General features: G+C 43.5%; 1 protein-coding gene across 1 annotated transcript in view; it reads right to left on the reverse strand.

The window, feature by feature from the left end:
- The window catches only part of HMCN1 (hemicentin 1), a 1,257,483-nt gene that overhangs the window by 741,314 nt on the left and 494,547 nt on the right, over positions 1-21,622 (reverse strand). Inside the window, exon 19 of the mRNA XM_078642741.1 lies at positions 4,477-4,621. Coding sequence (XP_078498867.1) covers positions 4,477-4,621 — 145 coding nt within the window. The remainder of the gene's footprint in view (positions 1-4,476; positions 4,622-21,622) is intronic.

The following is a 21,622-nucleotide window of genomic DNA, read 5'->3' on the forward strand; positions in this document are numbered from 1 at the left end:
AAGCCACAGTAAGTGGCTTAATGCACCTTGTCAATATGGGGTTGAGAGCAATGCCACTGGAGCATCAGAAAAGTGATGCTCCGGTGGAGTTAAGGGATTGCAAATATGCCCCAGGTTCTATGTGGCTGAAGTTGTGATACAGTTTTCATCTGTTGCACTGTGCACACCGAGTAAGGAGACCAGGGGCCATATTACCAAGATGTGCGTTAAAAAACGTGCATCGCACATTTCCCTATCTCCGTGTTAGCGCGTCATTATCAACGCACAACAAGTAGGCGATATTAAATCCGGCGATAGCCGACAATAGGGAACATTAGCGCGAGAAAACAAGCGTTGTTGTCACGCGCTAATGTGTGCCTTGATAATATGGAGAGGTGGATTCAGCTTTATGATCCACAACCCCATGTTATCAATGCCTAACACCGGATCAGAGCAGGCGTTGGGATAAACAAGTTTATCGCAGGTCTCCTTCTCCCAATGCCTGCCTTGGTAATAGGGTGTTACCACCTCCAACCACGTTTTACATGTGGTTGGACGTTGGAACGCCCACTTTGCATGTGATTAGCGATGTTTCTCGCTGACATGCAAAGTGGGCTTGAGGCAGGTGTTAGCATGCCCTTGTTAATAGGGCGCTAGAAGTATCGCCGCTTTCTCGGCACAATTTGCCGAAAAAGCGGCGATACTTCACCTTGGTAATATGGCCCCAGGTCCCTTCTCTCTTTGCAAAGGGCTTCCTTATACTTTTTTTCAGTTGTGTCAGTTAAGTCATTCTCATGAGAGAGATTCTCACGACAGAGAAAAAACAAAGTCAGACCTCCAACAAATATTAATGCACATACTGAACCTGCGGTTTCACGACCAGCCTGGAAACATTACTTTTTAAGCAAGGTTTCAAACAATATGTTTTAATAGGCTTGAGTCATAATTTATATTAGAATATTTTTGTAGTCTATTCTATGTTCCTTTTTATTAATTATGCTGACACAGCACTTGGCTGCTGGCGCCGATTAAACTCCCACTTGAGCATCTGTTGGATGATTTAAGTTGATCTGCAAAAGCTATTAGTCTTAGATTTAAGTCGAAATAGACAATTTCAGTAGGAACATGAATGTTCCTGTTTTGGAATCTGGTTCCAATGTACACATACTTTAAGAGTACAGATCACTGGGCACATGCACATGGTTCAAAGTTCCATCGAGAGGGCTTCTGCCTTGGACTTTACCCAATGTTTTCCCAAACCGAAATCCTACATCTTAAAATATTGACATTACAAAACAACTTGCTAACTAAACATGTTTTTTGTTAGAAATTGAATAGGCTCCAGAGTTATTTTTACTCACAGCTACAGTGGGATTTGGAAAGCTGAGTGATACAGAAGTTGACCCTGGCACTGAGATTCTCCTCTCCAAGCAGACTTGTTTCCTGTCTTGCCAAATAGTCTTAGCATAATGTTTAGAGATGATATTAAAATGTACAATGGAAACAGCAATGCAGAACATTCACCCTGCACATGACATCATGGTAGGTGTGGGGTGAATGCATGTCATTCAGTGAGATAACTACTGTGTTCTACATTTGGAGGTATGGCAGCGATAAGGCTCCCAACGTTTCCTATGGGAACAACCATGACAATGTGACCATTTGCAGAAAATAGCACTTTATATTTTGCTACCTCAAAATGAAAACCCAATTCATTCTTCAAATGATCACAGAGATGAGAGATTGTAGAAGCAGACAATGGGCAGAGTAGGTGGGCTACCTAGAGGAGTAGAGGCGAAAGGGAAATAGACACAGGGCAGTTATAAGGAATGAATCTAGGGAAAAGAGGCTAAATATTGTCGTAGGATCTTAGGACCATGAAGGGTTCCGTAGACTTGAGCAATCTGAATGGCTAACAAAACTTAAAATCTTTGTTGTGGCAGCCTTTACAGGATGTGTCCTTATAAAAGTGTCTGAGAAAAATTCCTTGCCCCCAGACAAGACTCCCTCACCTAGAAAAAAAACAAGTTGTGCTGTATGATTTGTAGATCCACATCAGGTTTGCCGACCCTCATCTGGTTTTCGTAAAATGTTGCAAAGGGCTCGGTGGCACTGGGGCAATTACCGCGCCTTTCCACAAGCCATGCCCTGTGCCCAGAACCCTCAGCATATGGCAACAGGCCATACACAGCAGTTTCGGTGGTATTGGTACCGAACAAGGGCCTGGTTGCAGCTGAGTTCCTGCAACTGAGCCAACTGCACTGATGGTTGAAGGCTGTTCACAGAGAAACAGGGCTTAGGGACCGAAGAGTGTTTGGTCTGACCACCACCCATGCCCCGGCTCCAAGCTCTACGATACAAGTGCTTCCAAACCCACATGGCCAGTGCAGCTCACAGTGGGAACTGCATGCCCAAATGGTTCGGTCTGTGGCTAGGCCTTGAGTCTAACAGTTGCAAGCGAGATCCAGTGCCTAAAGCCCACTTTCCATGGCCGTGCACAGCGAGAGGTGAATGCACAAGCAGTTGGGTCCATTCAACCACTAAACCCTTAGGTAGGCATGGGAATGCCCTTTGTTCTAACCCCAAAGGCCTTGTGAAACTGGTGCTGGATGCACAAACAGTGACATCCAGCTGCTAATGTTTTTTTTTTTTAAACAAATTCTCGGAAATTCACTGAAAATCCACAGTTAAAAGAAAATAATGGACAGTATACGTTTTCAGAGCACAACATAAACCCTCTGAAATTCAATAGCTATGACCCACTATTTGAACCATTATTTGCGCCACGAGCTACCTATGACCTTAAGTGCCAAGTTGGCTTAGGGTCATGCCTAATTGATGCTCAGACATGCCTAATCAGTTCAAGCCAATCTTGAAGTTCATTGTCTTAGCTAATAAAGAGTTTTGATGGCTAGGTCTGGGCCAATGGTCAAATAATGTCCACTATCATTCCAGACCATCCCGGTGTTTGCCAACAACTTAGACTTGACTTAGAGTGCGTAGCCACCTGAGAATTTTCCATTGAGTGAATAACTTAAAATATGGAGGAGAATGTGTCAGTTGAATTTCATTCATTATAGAGAAAGAAGGGTGCATGGATTTGAAATATTTAATGTTTCAGCCCAATACTGGAGGATTTGCAGTTCCTCCATAAATTAACTTAGCCAAATAGTTTCCACATGTTGTAGTGGGCAGTGTGAGAAAATAGAAGCTTGTAACTTGACTCTTCAACAAATGGTTTGATGTGTACACATAGATATGAACGCTGAGACATTGTGTGATATCACAATACTTCATGGCAATAATGTCACTGATGATGTCTGGTAATGCCATATGTAACCTCATCATTGAGATCATTAATAATGTAATTTGATATATCATCAGGTATTCCACTGGTGAACGATGATGTAATTTGAGATGTCCATGTTTGACATCAAGGGGCCTATTATGATGTCGGTTGGAGGTTTTCCGACCGACATCATCAGTTTCAATTTCGACCACCTAATAACAATGTAGGCGGTCGAATTGAAACCGGGCGGTCATTCCAGCTAGATTCTGATGGGCTCAAGGAGCCCATCGGCCAGTTGGAGACCGGACTTTAATCCCAATGGATGGCTTTTTAGCCAGTGGGATTACGATGCTCGGTTTCCCAAAGGCTTGCAGACTTTCTATGCCAGGCTTTCCGACATAAAAAACCTGTTGGAAAGTGAGTTTGGGGTCCTCTATCAGGGCCCCCTTCTCTTTGTGACCTCTGGTTGAGGCCGAGGGGGCACCTATGATGCTCCTCTGTTGATCCCTGCACCATGTAGCAGGCACCTTGAGGTGTCTGCCATGTGGTGCAGGGATGAAGAAAATCTCCCATTTCTCTATGGGATCTTGTGCTACGGCCGGTTTAAAGCCACAGCTCAAGCTCCCATGGGGAAATGGGAGAATATGACCGTACCATGTGCGGTCGCATCGTCATTCTGCGATTCCGTGATGATGTCGGTCGGAGGCAACTCCAACCAACATCATAACCGGCCCCCATGTATGAGGTCTTGAGAAGTGCCTAGTAGGGTGTGAGTTATGATTAGTGGACATCAACTTGGGAAATGTCAAGGGGATAATAGGTTTTGCTTTAGAACTATAATTCACTGTGAAGTTGTGTGCATCCAGTTTGTAAATATGTCACAGATTCTAGTTTACGAATCTAATCATAAAGTTTGTAAACAACAAGATTAGGGATAATAGTAAGTTACTTCTTGTAAAACAGGAACTGTACCTTTGTTCATTTTTATAGGCTCACACGTCTGCACCTCCTTCCAAGTTCTGGCTGCATTTCCAAACAGTTTCTAAACAATAAAACTTGTACTCGAAGGGCAAGAGTGATTTAAAGAGCATTTAGGGATTTGATTAGTTGTTACCACCTAGATTTAGGTGGATCACAAGTCAGAACACACACACAGCTGGTGAAGGTTTAATTCTGAGCTGCAGGGCCCATGGACACATGCTACTTACCATACACGTTGACAGTGGTGGTCCGGTTACGGCTGCCCGCCACATTACTAGCCATGCAGATATACTCCCCGCCGTCCTGCAGGCGAACTCCTTCCAGGTGAAGACTGCCATCACTGCGAATGCTAACGTATGGATTAGACACCAGCTGTAGGAGAACGTACATTTTAAGATTTTAATATAGCGCTACTTCCAAGCAACCAACATTTTGATAGCTTAGGAAAGCAAAACACACATAAAACCGGCAGTTGGTTGAGGAATAAACATTTTTTTAGAGAGCAAAATATGGGACACGAGCTTAGATCTTTTATCTTTTAATAACCATCTTAACCAATAGTCCAAATCTGTACAACTGCCACTTAAAGAAGAAAGATCTTTATGAATACAATATACAAAAACTGTGGTCACGTCATTTCAAACCCTTTTTTTTAATCTAAATGTCTTTACATGGGAGGTGCCTTAGAAATGTCGGGTCGATCTTCACTCTTCTCTTAAAGGAAGCTCTAGCTTTCTTTATTAAAAGTAAATGCATATGTACAGTTCTAGTTTGAGAATTGTGTTGATTAAGCTATTAAATCCATCATTTTATTAAATCCATCATTTTATTTAGCCTTGCTTTGGGTTGCATAACCCAATAAAGAAGCATTACTTGATCAATATTTACTTATTCATCTTCTACCCAAACCTGACTAAAAGGCACCATATGTTTTCTATATCCAACAGTATATTGGACGAGAGTCAAATAGGCACTGTCAAAGGTGGCACGTTTTAGACCAACAGACTATTCGATATAGAAAACATAAAAAGAGGACTATCGAAGTAAGCTACAAGAAACAGTTAATTCTGAATAGCTAGCCACTCAAAATGGAGTAATGTTCAAGAGATACAGTATCAATGACACCTCATTACTGATGATCACTTGAAACCCCATGTTGAAAACATTACCAAGACAGTGAGGAATGTTTACATAGGGAGCATTTGGAATTACATTATCTTCTTGACCTCGCCAATCCTGATTTCTCGGCTGCCTTCTGTTGTTCTTATGAAAGGCTCTTTTTCTGTTCCATGGCTGGTTGATAACACTGGTAGCATAGCTTAGAAACTGTAGAAGACAGCAAATGCATATCTGCAACATTGTGCAGGGATAGATGGTGGAGACATGGGTACGTCATTTCTAGACCATCTGTCAGTTTAGATAGGAAAGCCATGGGCACCTTTGCCCACCATCTACACCTGAAAATGCTGCCTACAGTTTTTCTTGACCCTTCCCCTGAGAGATGCTCTCAGGAAGAGAGGAATAATTTTTTCTAAATCCAAAGGTTAATAGGTAACTCCACATCATCAGTGACACTATGCTCCAGTCTTGGTCTTACATGTAATACCTTAATTGAACCAAGTGAACCAAAGTTATGGATTGTTATGGTTGGCAGAAGGATAAAGTAGATGGGAATATGGTGTCTGGGATTTCAGAGTCTTTTAGGGGATAAACAGTGACAACTCATGCCCTTAATTTGAGGGCTCTATCAGAGGAGGCACTCTCTGTACTTGGGTTAAGCCTATGGGGGCAGAAGTAAAAATAACCACTGTTCACTGTGGCCGGGCAGACTGCTAATAATGACTACACAAAAATTCAACTGGGACCATGACATGAAGATGACTTTTAACCAGACTAAAGGGCATATTACCAACGATTAGCGATATTTATCGCTAACGAGGCTTAGCAACGAATTTTTTAACGCTAAGTATCACCGGAAATTATCGCAGAGATAACTTGCTATTAGCAAGGTTTATCTCAGAAGTGATAAAAATCCTCGCCCTAACTGCCAAATGAGAGATTATCGCTGGAAAACCAATGATAATCTCTCGAAGTTTGGCGTTAGCTTGATGATAGGGGCTCACAAACTTAGCCATGATATCCACCTTCCATAGGATATCATGGCTAAGTCAGGAAAATTACTACAAGGCTCCCCCCACTTGGAGGAAGACTCCCCGGTGCACAGCGCTTGAGTGACTGCAAAGTCTTAATATTTGTACACAGTTCATCATAAATTTGAATCAGCAAAGTTGAGATATTCCACGTATTTAATCCAAACTCATTGATTTCATGAGTGAGTGTTTCATAAATGTTAGAAATATAGTTCAAAAACAAGTTCCAACATGAGTCATCCAAAATGAACGATCCCATTGCATTTTGGGCTCATCAGTAGCCCTTCCTCAGGGGAATGCTCTACAACATAAAGAAAGTATCAATCTGTCACTAAACCTTTCAAAATAATACCATGATGCGTAGTTAGATAAACCCGTGCTAGTGCAAAACATGCTATCTTACTAGAAACGTAACGATGTGAATTAACCAAAAACGAGTGAAATCTATTTGCCAAATCATACTAGTGAACGTGTATTAATAGCGCTAGAGAAGTTTACCCAAGGGTGAATGAAACAATTAATGCTGCGCGGCTCGCAAGACCCATGTGCGCATAACTCGACACGGCAGTGATCAGCATGCTAAACCCGCGCTGAACCAATGTTCGATGCAACTCATGTTGATGATCACATCAAAATAGACGCCCGGTCATAGGAACCTACACGAACGAAAGTGCACGTTAAGCGCTGCTGTTAGATGTGCCTAAGCGTTACTAAAGTTGAGCGGTCCTCAGTAGAGGTACTTACGGTTATCCACCTGTACGGTGTCCCTCATACGGTAACCGGCTCGAAGTGAATAGTCGCCAGTGTATGGAGGAAGTTAGTAAACGCGCTGGTGGTGGTTAAACATAAAGAAAGGACTAAAAACAGTGAAAACCAAGCGCCATCTTGGAAAGGGCATATCTAGTGAATACTTGATGAATGATGTTCAAACCACAAAACATGGCAAACTTAATACAATGTATATGGTGATGTACTGATAACACTCTGCAAAATGCTACATGAACAAAAATACTGAAGATAAGAGCAACATGGTAAATCGATGAATATATGACAAGAAAATCACAAATGTCAAACGAACATTACAGATAGCACCAGATTTATAAGTAACACAGGAATTCCATCCTGACTTTAGTAACGCTTAGGCACATCTAACAGCAGCGCTTAACGTGCACTTTCGTTCGTGTAGGTTCCTATGACCGGGCGTCTATTTTGATGTGATCATCAACGTGAGTTGCATCGAACATTGGTTCAGCGCGGGTTTAGCATGCTGATCACTGCCGTGTCGAGTTATGCGCACATGGGTCTTGCGAGCCGCGCAGCATTAATTGTTTCATTTACCCTTGGGTAAACTTCTCTAGCGCTATTAATACACGTTCACTACCTGATTTGGCAAATAGATTTCACTCGTTTTTGGTTAATTCACTTCGTTACGTTTCTAGTAAGATAGCATGTTTTGCACTAGCACGGGTTTATCTAACTACGCATCATGGTATTATTTTGAAAGGTTTAGTGACAGATTGATACTTTCTTTATGTTGTAGAGCATTCCCCTGAGGAAGGGCTACTGATGAGCCCGAAATGCATTGGGATCGTTCATTATGGATGACTCATGTTGGAACTTGTTTGTGAACTATATTTCTAACATTTATGAAACACTCACTCATGAAATCAATGAGTTTGGATTAAATACGTGGAATATCTCAACTTTGCTGATTCAAATTTATGATGAACTGTGTACAAATATTAAGACTTTGCAGTCACTCGAGCGCTGTGCACCGGGGAGTCTTCCTCCAAGTGGGGGAGCCTTGTAGTAGTCTTCTGTTATTCACGCTGGTTGGCACAGACAGCGTTCATCCCTGGGAGCACGCCACAGACCATAAAAATAAGGTTATATTTGGATTCACCAAGATGTGCAAGTCCTTCTCAAAACTTTTGTAAGTCAGGAAAATACCAGGTGTAAAAAAAGCAGTGCTAACCGCGGTTAGCGCTGCTTTTTTTTATCACTAACAGGGTTATCGAAATCCTTGATAATAGAAGAAATGTCGCTTAACAACATTTCTCCTATTATTTTACTCTGGAATGCCCCCTTTGCATCTCATTAGAGATGCAAGGGGAAGCGTAGAGAAAAAGGGTGCTAACATGCGAATTTGCGTGTTAGCACCCTGTTTCTGATAGGGAGATAATTTTATCCCTGCTTTCATGGCTTTTAAAGCCAAAAAAGCGGAGATAAATCCCTTGATAATATGCAGTTTTTCAGCTAACAGCACTAAGCATGCTTGGTAACGAAGGCCTATAGTTATGATGAAAAAAGTTAAACTAAGTGTGCCAACATTGTTAGCCACTAATTTATATTCATGTGTAAGTACTAGTGCAAAAATTCACTTTTCGTTTTTTTTTGTCCAGAATGTAGAAATGATTGCAAATTAACGTGCAGTCGAGTGAACACACATTTGTGCACATTTTGCATGCACTGTTAGTGAATTATTAATCAATTTTATAGCAGACATTTTATCTGCTTTGTTAATTATGCTGGTGGTCACACCTATGACTGACCAGACGGTTACTCAGACGGTTCTTCAGCGGGATCTCAAGTAACTGAGCTACTGGTACAGCTGCGGGATGCATAGTGGCATAAAGCAAAATAATGGGGCCCCCCTTGCAAAATGTGATGAGGGGCCCCTGAGTCTCACATATATCACAGACATTATTTGACCTTAGGTTGAATTGGTTGGGGGCCCCCTGAAGGGTTTACGGCCCCTTGCGCCTCAGGGGCTGCAGTGGTCTGCGTTACGCCCCTGCAGATGCAATTTATCATCAATTATCAATAAAAAACTCCAACAGTTGATACTCAATGTGTCAGTTTCTGTGCTTAACAGTATCAAGTTACAGAAGAGGAAATTTGTGAAACATCTGGTGTTTTGGTCTCTTGTCTAGAAGCAACTGTTCAATGCTTTCCAAGCTCACCAGCGCAGAGGAAAACTTGGAGCCTGATTCACAAAGGTAAACTTAGGTCTGAAGTTTAAGTTTAGACCTAAAGTCTAACTTAGACCAAACGCCTAACTTTACTAATTTTTGGTATTTGCAAAGATAAGTTACTACATGTTACTTACCTTTGTGAATACCAAAAAGTAGTACAGTATTGACTTTAGGTCTACACTTAAACTTCAGGTATAAATCAGGTGAATAGTTTGACTTCATGTGTAAAGTCAGACTTAAGGTGTAAAGTTAGACTTTAGGTCTTAATAAAGACTTCAGGTCTAAAGTAATACTTTTGGGCTAACTTTAGACCTGTTGTCTAAATTCATACCTGAAGTCTAAGTTTAGACCTGAATTTTAGGCCTGAAGCCTGAAGTTAGACTTTAGTGACTCAGGCCCTTAGACTTCAGGTCTAAAGTTAAACTTTAGGTCTAAATTTAGACTTCAGGTCTACGGTCTAAAGTTAGACTTTAGGTCTAAACGTAGACTTTAGGTGTAAAGTTAGACTTTAGGTCTAAAGTTATACTGAAGCCTAAAGTTAGACTTCAGGTCTAAGTTCACCTATGTGAATCAGGCCTTAGGTGTTCAAGGGCCATATGTATCAAGGAACCAATTTGCGATTCTGTATTAGCGATTTTTAAGAAATCGCTATTTCAGAATCGCAAATTGGTATGTATCAAGAAAATCGCAATTTTTTTGTGATTTCTTGATATTCCTTAATTGCGAATTCGCAATTAAGGAATACTTTCCCATTCATTTCTATGGGCCAGGAGGCCCATAGGAAGGAATGGGATTTTTTTCTCAATTTGCGATTCGCAATTTGCTAATCGCAAATTGAGAATAATTTCAAGGGTGCAGGGGTGTCCAAAGGACACCCTGTTGCACCCCTGAAATAAGCATAGGTGCACATGGGCATGTATGTGCGTCACATGGCACTTTGAAAAATGCAAAAATGTGCATTTTTCAAGGAATTCGCAACTTACCACCAACTAGAAGTTGGTAGTGATTTGCAATTCCTTAAGGCCATTTAGAATTTTTTTTTGGCTTCTTACATTGCATTTAAGGAATCGCAAAATTTGCGATTCCTTAAATGCAATCCCAAAATAAGGAATCGCGATTCCTTATTTTGCATGCAGATTTGTGTGATACATACCATTTTGCGAAAATGCATTCGCAAAAGCCGAAATTCTGCGAATTTCAGCGTTTGCGAACGCATTTGGGCATGATACATAAGGCCCTAAATGTTTTTCTAGCTCTTTTCCCATTAGATCGGAAATAATGTTGAAGTTCTCTATTAGAAGGCTCGGGGTCCACCCATCAGATAAGAAATAGGCAAGCAGGGATGATGGGTCAAGATAAAATTGTTGAGCTTTAATATTATTTCAACAGTGTTTGTCCTTTCAGTTTTATCTATTCTTAAAATGTGTGTTTGTGGCATGATGTGGGTGCTGTCCACATCTTTATAGACAAGCAATGGCAAAAGCAGTGGGTCTTGCAACTTTAAAATACACAAATTAACATTTAATTTGATGACTAATGTGCTGAAACATTTATTTTAGTTAATAATTTTATTTCAATGTATGTTTTCTTTTACATTAAAATATGCATGATATTTGTTTAAGTATTTTTAAAAAGTTTCTTTTTTTGCCTCTACTTTACCACCCGGAGATCTCTGCCCCAATGGTGGAGATCACTGCCTACTACTGAAAAGTCACTAGTACTAACTTAACACTCGACTCGTAGATGTCTTCACCCTCTGGTTTCAGAGGATGGAGACATGTAAGCCTACACTTAGGTGTAAATCAGCAGCGCTGTGAAGCTCCATTGAAGTAGCCATGCATTTTACAAATTAATTAAATGAAATTAAATTCAATCTACATGAGAAATGGTGAGTAGCAGAGTAGCAAAAACGTGTTGATTTATACCTAGGTGCAAGAGTAAATTTACATGCGAGTAAACCTACACAAGTAAATGTACCTTTGTGAATAAGGCCCAAATTATTTATCTCTTATTCACTGGTGGATAGTCAATAGTTTTCTAAAACTGAATTCATACAAGAGACCTTAGCCATATTTACGATATTTTATGTAGAAAAACCTTGAACTGGCCTGATTTGATGGGTCCTATACCATCTCCTGTGTCTTCTGGCAGTAATCTGGGCATACATATTGATTCTGCTCTCCTCTGAAAACCCAGATTGCAAAGGCAGCGGTGACTTGCTTCTGACTGGAAACTTAAAAAGTTAATATGGCTCTTTCTTTTCCCAGTTGTCAATGCACTAGTCCAATGTAATGTGGCAGTCCGAGCTACCTCAGTACTCCTCTGTACAAGCTTTGCCCGGTTAAAAATGCATCTTCCAGACATATGACTAGTCTACTAACTATGCTGACATTTCACCAATGTTCAAAGGGCTCCACTGTCGCCTTTTACAAGTACTCCTGCGAGAAACGTGCAAAATGTCCTGGCAGAAATTACGCTAAATTCTCCAAAATTACATGAAATTACGCATTGTTATGCAAGGTGCTGGTCCGGCATTTCGCACTATTGTTTAGAGCTAAATGTGTTCTTGTATCCTTTCTGGACCGGAGGGTGCATTTTGTGCTAAAAAGAATACTTTAAAAATTGCACATGACTTGAACAATGTCTGCTAGCATTTGGTTTGTTTGCATTCTTCCCATGCTTCTTTTTACCCAAGGAAATCTCAAATATGTGATGTGGCATATTGGCATCATCTCGGGCATTTCATGTAATAATCGTAACCTGAAATCCCGGAAATTACAAGGATTAAGCTAATGTAAACAAAAGATTTAGTATTTGGTGTAAAAAATGGTTTAATTAAAAGTTGAAGGCTTTTTAAAGCCATGGTCATTGACCACAAGGCCATACATAAAAACTCACAAGACTTTCTGACCCTGACACTCTCTTGGTACATTTCTATTCATGTCCTTCGTTCTGCACATCATTGTCTTCTAACTGTTCCTAAAAGCTACATACACTGATAGAGCATTTTCCAAAGTTGTAGCAAATACTGGGAACTCATAATCTTTTCAAGTACATTCTCAAGTCGATCTGCTACAATTAAGAAAATTAATGAAGTGTGCAACAACTCTTTAAGTCTTCCGTTTATTGGTTATTCGCTAGCAGCAAGAGGCTTCGATGTACAAGCCCTATAAAATCCCCCACCACAGACCATTACATATATGGCGGGTAAGTAGGTTCGGTAAGTACGTAGGTATGGTAGAAAAGTAGATATGATATTTAGGTCTGCTAGGTATGCTGGATAGCTAGGGCAGGTTATGTGTGTTAGATTAGTTAGGAGAGGTTAGGTATGGTAGGTAGGTATCACAGGCATGGAATGTATGGTAGATGTTGGGAATAGATGGTAGGTAAGTAGGTATGTTACATAGTTTTGGTACGTAGAGTATGCGTTTTTGGTTTGGTATGGTAGGTATGAAAGATATGATAGGTAAGATAGTTAGGCATCTTAAAAAAAAAGCATATTCGATGCACTACCCTATTTTTCACCCTATATTTCCATCAATATCTTTAATCTACATATACTTACTTCCTTAACGCGTCTATATGCTTTCATGTACTCATGGATCTATATATTTATTACTTTCTTCTAATTCAGCATATCCAATGCACTACCTTATTTCTCGCCCTTTACCTCTCTCCATATATCTTCTACCTCAACTCTCTGACTCATCTCAAACCTCTTTCTACTACTATTTCCAATATACTACCCTATTTCTCAGCCTATACCTCTATCAATATATCCTCTACATCCACGCTCTCATTCATCCCAAACACCGTACCATTACTATGATCTCCAAAATAGCCCTTTCTAGACTCCCTCTACTCTACCCCTCCTTGCACCATCTGACACCTCTTTTACTATACCGATGCCCCAAAACAAGACTTTCTAAACTCTTAGCCTCCACATCCCTTTTTGCTCACCCCAAGCCTCCTACTACTGCTATGACCTCCCAAAAAAAGTGTAAATCCTTCACTCTTCTATACCTTCACCATCCTTTTCAATCAAAAGAACAGACTAAAATGTCCACTTCTCAAATTTCATATTTCACTACACTAATTCACCACTAATCCTTTATGGGTTCCGGAGTAGCGTGGTACTCGCCAAAAAAGCGCTTCAACACCCCATCAGGGGTAACAAGCGCTATATATATGCAAACCTTTTCACTCTTCTATCCCTCCACTATCCTTCTCAATCCAAATAACTGACTAACATATCCACCACTCAAATTACTTTCATATTTCACTATACTAATTCAACACTAACCCTTTATGGGTTCCGGGGTAGCGTGTTACTCGCCAAGAAAGCGCTTTGATGCCTCCTCAGGGGTAGTAAGCGCTATATAAATGCAATTACAAAGCAATACAATCCAAGCACAGTAGACATGGAATACTAATTACGGCAAGTATGGAGGGTTAGGTTAAGTAGGGTAGGTATAAGTATGGTAGGTAGTCTTGGTAGGGATGCTAGGCAGTTGTGATAGGTCAGGTATGCCAGGTAGGTTACATAATAGGTGGATATAATTGGAATGTAGAAGAAAAACAAAGGGTGTCCCACAGTACAAGCAATGAGCTATCTTATATGATCAAAATCACAATACGTTTAATGAAAAAGTATCATGAGTTTAGGGCATATGTACCTACTATCATTAGGCCAGTTACGGGAGAGGCAACTAATACTGGTATTAACAAAGGACAAGAGTTTATGCAAGGCCAATACAATTTATACAATGCAACAAATGAGGCTGTTGTCAAGAGTTTAGTTAAAAAAGCATATACATATTTTTATTTAATACAGCTGTGTAGACAGTTTGGTATTTTTAATACATTGAAATCATGGATAAACACAATTCACAGTAATTAACAATCAATACAAAATATTATAACATTTATAAAACAAGAATCAAAAGAACAAAAGTCGACGCGGCGTTTCGGTTTTTTCCAATATAAACACATTCTTCAGGACAGATTCTCGAACATAAAACCAAGATTTCAAGATTTCTTATACTCCGTTGTATGTTGGAGTTTATACTGCCTCCGGATCCCTTTATCAATTTGTGGATCTGCGGGCGTTTAATACTTGTTGTGGATATGTATTTGAATAACTTGTATAGAGTATAAGGAGGGTGTTTTATTAATTTGGTGGTCACTATTAGCATAAAATGTGCTATTTGGGACACCATCCCTTCTTCCCGCTCTATCAGTCCTATACTGTGGTTCCCCTGCAGATGGTTGTTGCTGTTGGTCGTTTAGCCTCTGTATCACCGAAGCAGCCCCACTTATAGTCATAGTGTGATTAGCATGTGCATGTGAAAGATTGCTTGTCAAAAGGGCGTCCTCTAGTATATGCCAAAACCATATATTTCACTTCATATATCAACCTTGAACACAAGAGTGTCGTCACTATCCAAATTGGGTGCACCTGCTCATTCTACACTCATTGCTTCTCCTTTAATGCTTTCCTTTGATGCTAATACACTAAATCATGTGAAGGCCTTGGGGTTTCTGAATTCACAGAGGATGTGAAAGAACTCTTTCTGAGAACCAGGGAGCAAGATTTTACTTAACTAGTGGAGTTTCTTTGTCTTTCTAACAGTACTGCTATAATATTTCGTAGCGAACTGGAAGATCAGTTTCTGTAGGGTTGTAGATAGCACACGGATATCAGCTTTTGCAAATGATTCTGAACTCTGCTATACATCTCAGGTCACAGGAAACTCCCTGTCCTTTTGCCTAAAGATAACACAGATTTCAAGAGGTGCTGCTTTAATGCTTTAGAAGGTCAGGTATAGTTACAGCTGAGATGCTCCTGACATCCTTCAAATTTAGAGACGGGAAAGCGGAAATTTAGAGACGGGAAAGCAGTGAGGTTATGGAAGAAGGTGAGAGCATTAATATCAATATATTTCCAGGAACAGATGAGTTTTAGAGAGCATTTGCTAGGGGCAAGAGTATGAGGGTCTGCTCCCACACAGTAAAAGAAACTCCGAGTGGCCTGCACAGGCCAGAAGATTAGGAAGTACCATTAACTCTATTTAAGTGGCACTAAACATGATGCTGTGTGTGTGACCTGCAGACTGTCTGGTCCTTTAATCAGTTGGTTACCCAGAGGGTTTCCAGTTGGCAGTGATGTGTAGGAACAGGTCTAGTGGGTTAATTCACCTATTTGCTGATGTCCCCCAAAGGTGATCCAGGGCTATGCTGGCAAATGAGTCACTTATGGAGGCAGCAGAGGGCTTTACCTGGAGGATGGTGGATAAGCAAAAGACGGAGGAAAGACCACTCGCAGTCAGTGGTATAAAAGGAGCTTAAGTCTGAGGAGTGTAATTCTGCTTGTTAATGATAATCTCCATCCCCACTTGCCCTGTTGGTAGGCTCCCAGAGCAATTTCAAGGAGTGAGACGTGGCGCTGTGCACCTTGGAACATCTGTAATCGGATAACCAGATTTCTGTCATAAACAAGAGGAATATGCAGACGAGGTAGAAGAGATCAAGAAGGCAGGTACAGTACTTTTGAAAAGCTATTTCATTGATGAGCCTGTCTAGGATGGTTAAATGAAAGGGGGAGCTACTAGAATCAGGGTCAGTTGGCCTGTGCAGGTAAGAGCGGTGGGGCCGGGTAGGGGGGATTCGACAGACGACCAAAAGGGGAGATTAAATAAATAATACATTTTCCCTCTATGTCGTCTGTCGAAATACCCTCCCCACACGGCCGCACCGCCCCATCGCTCTTACCTGCACAGGCCGCGGCTAGGGTGAATATGGTGATACCAAAGGTGATGGAAGTCCAAAGATAGGTCAACGTGAGAAGCTGGGCTTCAGAACATGCCATGCAAAAGATCTGGCGTACTGTGGTATGAGTGGTTTGCATTATAGGATATGTGTGTGTGTGCGTGCTCGTGCATCTGTGTGTGTGCGCACACATGTGTGTGGTTGTGTGTGTGTGTGTGTGTGCATATCTGACTGTCGGGAGGTAGGATTGTTGGTGTAGTTAATAAACTCAAGATCTTCCAATATGTATTCTGTGTAGTGTGGCTCCCCAAAGATAGGATAGAAAGATGTGTGTACCTGCTTGCCTGCTACCTTAATGTTTTGAAGATGCAGCAGAAGGGTTTGCGCTCTGCATGCTTTCGTACGGCTGCACCACAGCCGTGTAATTAGCATTTCTATTGAATAGCAACCTTGCAAAGAAAATAAAGCCAGAAATGAGTCCACCAGAAGAGTAATAATATTTGTTAACACAGCAAAATTTAAGCCTGGAGCATTAATTTCAATTAATCTATTCATTGTTCCCCCAGCACTGTGATGATCAACACACACGCTCCTTCTAGAAGAGGATTAGTACAACCTTCCTGAAAATAATGTGAATGTCTTCCCCTACTGTTCCACCCAGAGCTTCACAAAAAATCCCACTTAGCCAGTGAGCCCCTTTGAAAGCATGTCTTCCTTGATGACCAGCAGAGTTTTCTTCTTTGCCAGAGTGCTAGAAATGAGATCCGGGAAGAAGAGCCATTCTCGCCTGACATGGCCACCAGCAGTGTCCTGAATATGGCCTCTCTACCCTGATGTCTGAACTGTTAATGCCACAGTTCCAGTCCAAGCAATCTTGTTCCATTTGTGCAGAGAGGGCAATTAGTGAATCTTTCTTCACCACCTCTCGCAGATATGACCCTCAAAGCACCCTATTGGAGATACGCCCAAAAACTATTCCTGGGAGACAAGAAACACATGACGCTGCTTGGGGTTTTACCTCTTCTAAGGCGTACTTGTCAGAGTTGGGCTTTGTTTATGGAAGTTTGTTGTTGGCAACTCTGGGGCCCAATGCCACTGCACCTGATGTACCAAAGGTAGCCACGGCCGTGCTTGGGAGAGATTCACGGGTGTAAAGGACAAGATATAGACCGAGCCGATGGCAGTCTGTGAAGTAAAGACTCCATGAACTTCAGATGCGTGGCCGCTTGAAGGAAACTTGCACTGTCGACATACATCGTGTATTTAAAAGATGTATATAGGTATGCCGTCATAATAGATAAAAAAAACAGACACCCGAAACTAAATACCGAAAATGTGAAGTTAAAACACTTAAACATTTTATGTTGTTAACATGCCAAGTCTTTGTCGCACTGTGGCATTGTGAATTATTTTCGAAGGGTTTTGGCTTCCTGGGGAAGAAAGAGCCTATGTTCCTGTGAAAGGTCGTGCAATATTTAATCCTATCAGGGCTTTATGTGGGGCGGGTCTTGCCGGTGCTCAGCACTGGGGCAGTTCTAAAACGCAGATGCTGAGACGGGTCCCTATCGGGCTCTCCATTTTTGCCCTCAACCTCAGGGTGACAAAATATTAACTCTGCAGCAGTACCACCCTTCACTGCCGTTGATGTAACTTCAGAGACTCGCTATAGTTCTTTCACAGTCTCAGCATGTCAGAAGGGTGGCTTGGGGGGGGTAGACGACTGCAGGGAGGTTCCCCCCCCCCCCCCCCCCCCCCCCGGGCAATTTGGGAGGAGTGGAGGAAGGGGGCGGTGGGCTCATCCACAATTTCGGGCTTTTTGTTTTGGGCTTCCTTTGAGTTGTAGCCCAATGGGAGCCCAGTTATGAATACTTTGGGCTCCCGCTCCCAGCCCCCATTTTAAATTGGTGACCTGGTGGCTGGGAGCTTACAGCTTGGTGCAGTTTTTTCTTGTGAGTAGTTAGAGTAGTTTATTAGTGCCTTTTGCATTTTGCGTTATGGCGAGCAAAGATTACAGCGTTCTCGAGGTCCTCCGGCTCCTGAGCGAAGCGGGCCAGGTGGACCTTGTGATTGGCGAGGTGGGGGTCCGGTGCGCCCCGCGCGACAGGCCTCGGCGGGCATAGCGGCGGCCGTGTCCGCATGTCAGTCGCCCAAACATCGGAGGACATCTCCGGTAAGGGAGCGGGGCCGCTTGCGCATGAAAAAGGCAGCCTCGAATCTGTTGTTGCATCCCAGTGGGGGAGAGGGGTCAGGGGAGATGGCTGGACCTGTGCATGCAGGCAGGAATGAGGTGGAGGGGCCGGGTGTATTAATAACGGCTATCCGTGAGCTGGTTCCGGCTTCAATTGCGGAGGAGAAGTCAGGCTCTGCTCCCGTTGGGGTGGGGGAGGGTGGGGCGGCAAGCAGCGCTCTGCCTCTCTCTCCCTTGGAGCTGGGGCATCGTGCCTGGCGGCGGGCGGGCGGGCAAGCAAGGAGTCCGCGTCGCTCTCGAGCGCGTTCTGCGGGAGGTCTGCTCAGCTGGGAGGCGGGCGGGGAGGGCCTTGCTTACTCTTCTCGGTACCAGGCGGGGACAGGGCTTCTATATTCTGAGGGGATGTATGATTTAACAACTACTACTTTAACAACGAATTCCTAAACTACAAATGCTAAACCACGACCATTGCCAAACCACTACATTCTTAACAACGACTTCCTAAACAACGAATATTATTCTATTTGCTCCTTTCCTGACTATACCATTAACAGATCATGTATAAACTAAACCATCCAGTGACTTACACCAGAAACAACAGCTTGAACACAATAACGCTGTGTAAAGAGGGATTTAATGGCCTCGCTTAAATGCCGCCTTTTGCTCGGAAACAGAAGGGACAGAAAATCAAATGCCCGCACCTAGTTCTATTTTTGGTTGCCGATCTCTCCCCGGATTTGGGGCTGATTTTGTTTGCAGACAGCCTTTGACAATCTCGAGCGTGGTGGGTAGCTCTCTTCATGGGCGAGTCCTTTAACAGAGAAACCAGCCTCTTTGCGGGGTTGTCTGCCTGGGAGATTGCGATGCTTAGAGAGGGGCAGATTTATGATGGGAATGCGCCACGTTTGTGTCACGCAACTGCGGCGTAAACGTGGCGCATCCCTACGACCCATTTACAACGTGACGCATCTAGGCAGATGCGTCACGTTGTAAAGCCCTGCGCCACTTGTGGGCGTTCCGGCGCAGGGTGGGCGTTCCGGGGCAGGTGCGCCTCGCAAAAGTGGCTGAGTGAAATCTATAAGATTTCACTCAGTCACTTTCAGGCCAATGCTCCGTCAAAACCCTGCGCCTGCTTGAAGCAGGCGTAGGTCTTGACACAGCATTGTATAGATGGGGCACCCCCGAGCCTTGCTGGAGCTGCATCGCGCTTGCGACGCAACTTCAGCAATGTGCCACCTTTACGGCAAAGATGCGTCACGCATCTGTGCCGTTTTTGCCCCATGGTGCGCCGCATTGTAAATGCGGCGCACCATGGGTGGCGGAGCAGCGGCGCAAAATAACTGGCGCATCCCTGGGGATGCGCCAGTTATCATAAATCTGCCCCTTTGAACATACCCCAGCGTCCGCATAGAAGCCAAAGCAGAGATTTTCAACTCCATGTATTTAAATAAATACACATATGTTGCATATATTTGTTTTCGAGGAGACATGGTCCTGAGATTTCATATTTTCTCTGTAGCGACTCTAAAGACATATATGTTATTAATGATAATGTGTGGGAGAGAACAGGCAGTGCATTAGGGCATACAAATCTAACGCGTTTCAGGAGGAAGGAGATGATGGTGCAAAAAATGTGTTTGTTTTCATTTTTCTTATGTTCCCCAGATTTCTACGTCCAGTGTTGACGGTGCCGACTTCGTACAACCTACTGCTTTTGTTTCAATTTCATTTGCTCTGTCATTGTCACTCTTAGGGGAAAGGCTTTTCCTTAAATTTCTTTTTCTTTTGGTATGCTTGTCAGAATGCACCAGGCTCCAGCGTTTCGTTCGGAATTCTCATAGTTACGAAAAATAATAACAAAAATAAACATAACAATATTGCCATCTATTGGGCAGTTGGGAGGTCGTTTTATTCGTGGTTTAGGAAATTCGTTGTTCGTGTAAGTCGTGGTTAATGATGTAGTGGTTCATAGAAAGGTCGTTGTTTTGGATTCGTTGTTCAGGTAAGTCATTGTAAAGGCTTCGTCAATAAGGCTGTTTCCCATTCTGAGGAGGTGGAAGGCAGTTCTGTGCCTGCGGAGCCAGCCCTTGGAGTTTCTGATAATGCAGCTTTTTTTCTCTTTGGGTCAAATGGCGGTATGGAGCATGGAGCTCTAGAGGAGGGGGGCGTGTCAGGCTCTATATCTAGCCGTTTGCTTTTCTCCCCTCCATATTCTGTGAGGGGGGAGTCAGCTCACTTGGGGAGGGGGAGTGGGCACAGGTAGGCGGCTGGGGCAGCCAGCAGAGGGCGGTGGGGTTTCTGGGGTTGGCCTGTAACCCCACCCCCAAGCTGGAGGTGCGGGGGCCCCCATGCTATGGAGGGGGATCTGCTGTAGGGGGTTGGGGCCGGGGGAGGGGGATGGGGATCAGAGGCTGAGATGCGTGTAGATTAGGATCCGGTAGGAGGAGGCCCGGCCTGGGAGGGCTTGGACATTTTTCCTTCATGGTCTGAGGGGGTCAGGGGTCGCGGTGTAAGGGAGCAGCAGGACCTTCAGTGGTCTCAGGGGCGGGGGGTGGGTGCTCACAAGCCAGGTGGGCACCGAATGGGGGGGTGGCCTCGGGAGGTGCCGGGTATGGGTGTCGGCTTCAGCGGTAGTTCAGGCAATGTTGGAATGGAGCAGGGAGGAAGAAGGGGGATTCCCCCCCTCCTCCAGATAGGTCAGTCGGTTCCTGGCAGGTAGGGCAGGACAAAGGGAGGCGGGCTGGGAATGGCTCCCCGGGCCGGCTGAAGGCATGGGATATACTTGAGGGGCCCAGCACATCAGTCCGAACATTTTCTTTGTAGGGCGCCGGGTGTCGCAGCGCAGCTGACTCGGTAGGGCGGTGAATGGCTCAGTTGCAGCGAGGTGAAGGAAGGGTGGAGCCTTGGCCGGCGCATTCTGTACCGGCAGGGGATCCCAGCGCGGGCAGCGCACGAAGGTCCGGAGCGACCTCGCTGACCCCAACGACAAGCAGAGTAAGGTGGTCAGCCATGCCTGCGAGGATGGATTTTCAGAAAGGTCAACACATGGGGGAGTATCGGCGGGTACAGTCGGCTCCCCCGTAAGGTGTGCATGCCGGGCCGTGAGGGCCAATGAATGGCATGCTGGGTATGGTAAGGCCCGTGGTGTGGATTTCGCTAATGTGGCCCTCCAGGTTGAGAAGCCGAATGTTTTGGATTATGAGGAGGATAGCCCCGAAGAAGGGGAATTGCGGGATAATGAGGGGGGGACCCTCTCATGTGTCTACTAGTATTTTGCAGGCTCCAGCGTCGG

This window comes from Lissotriton helveticus, chromosome 1_1, assembly GCF_964261635.1.
Source record: "Lissotriton helveticus chromosome 1_1, aLisHel1.1, whole genome shotgun sequence".
NCBI classification, from domain to species: Eukaryota; Metazoa; Chordata; class Amphibia; order Caudata; family Salamandridae; genus Lissotriton; species Lissotriton helveticus.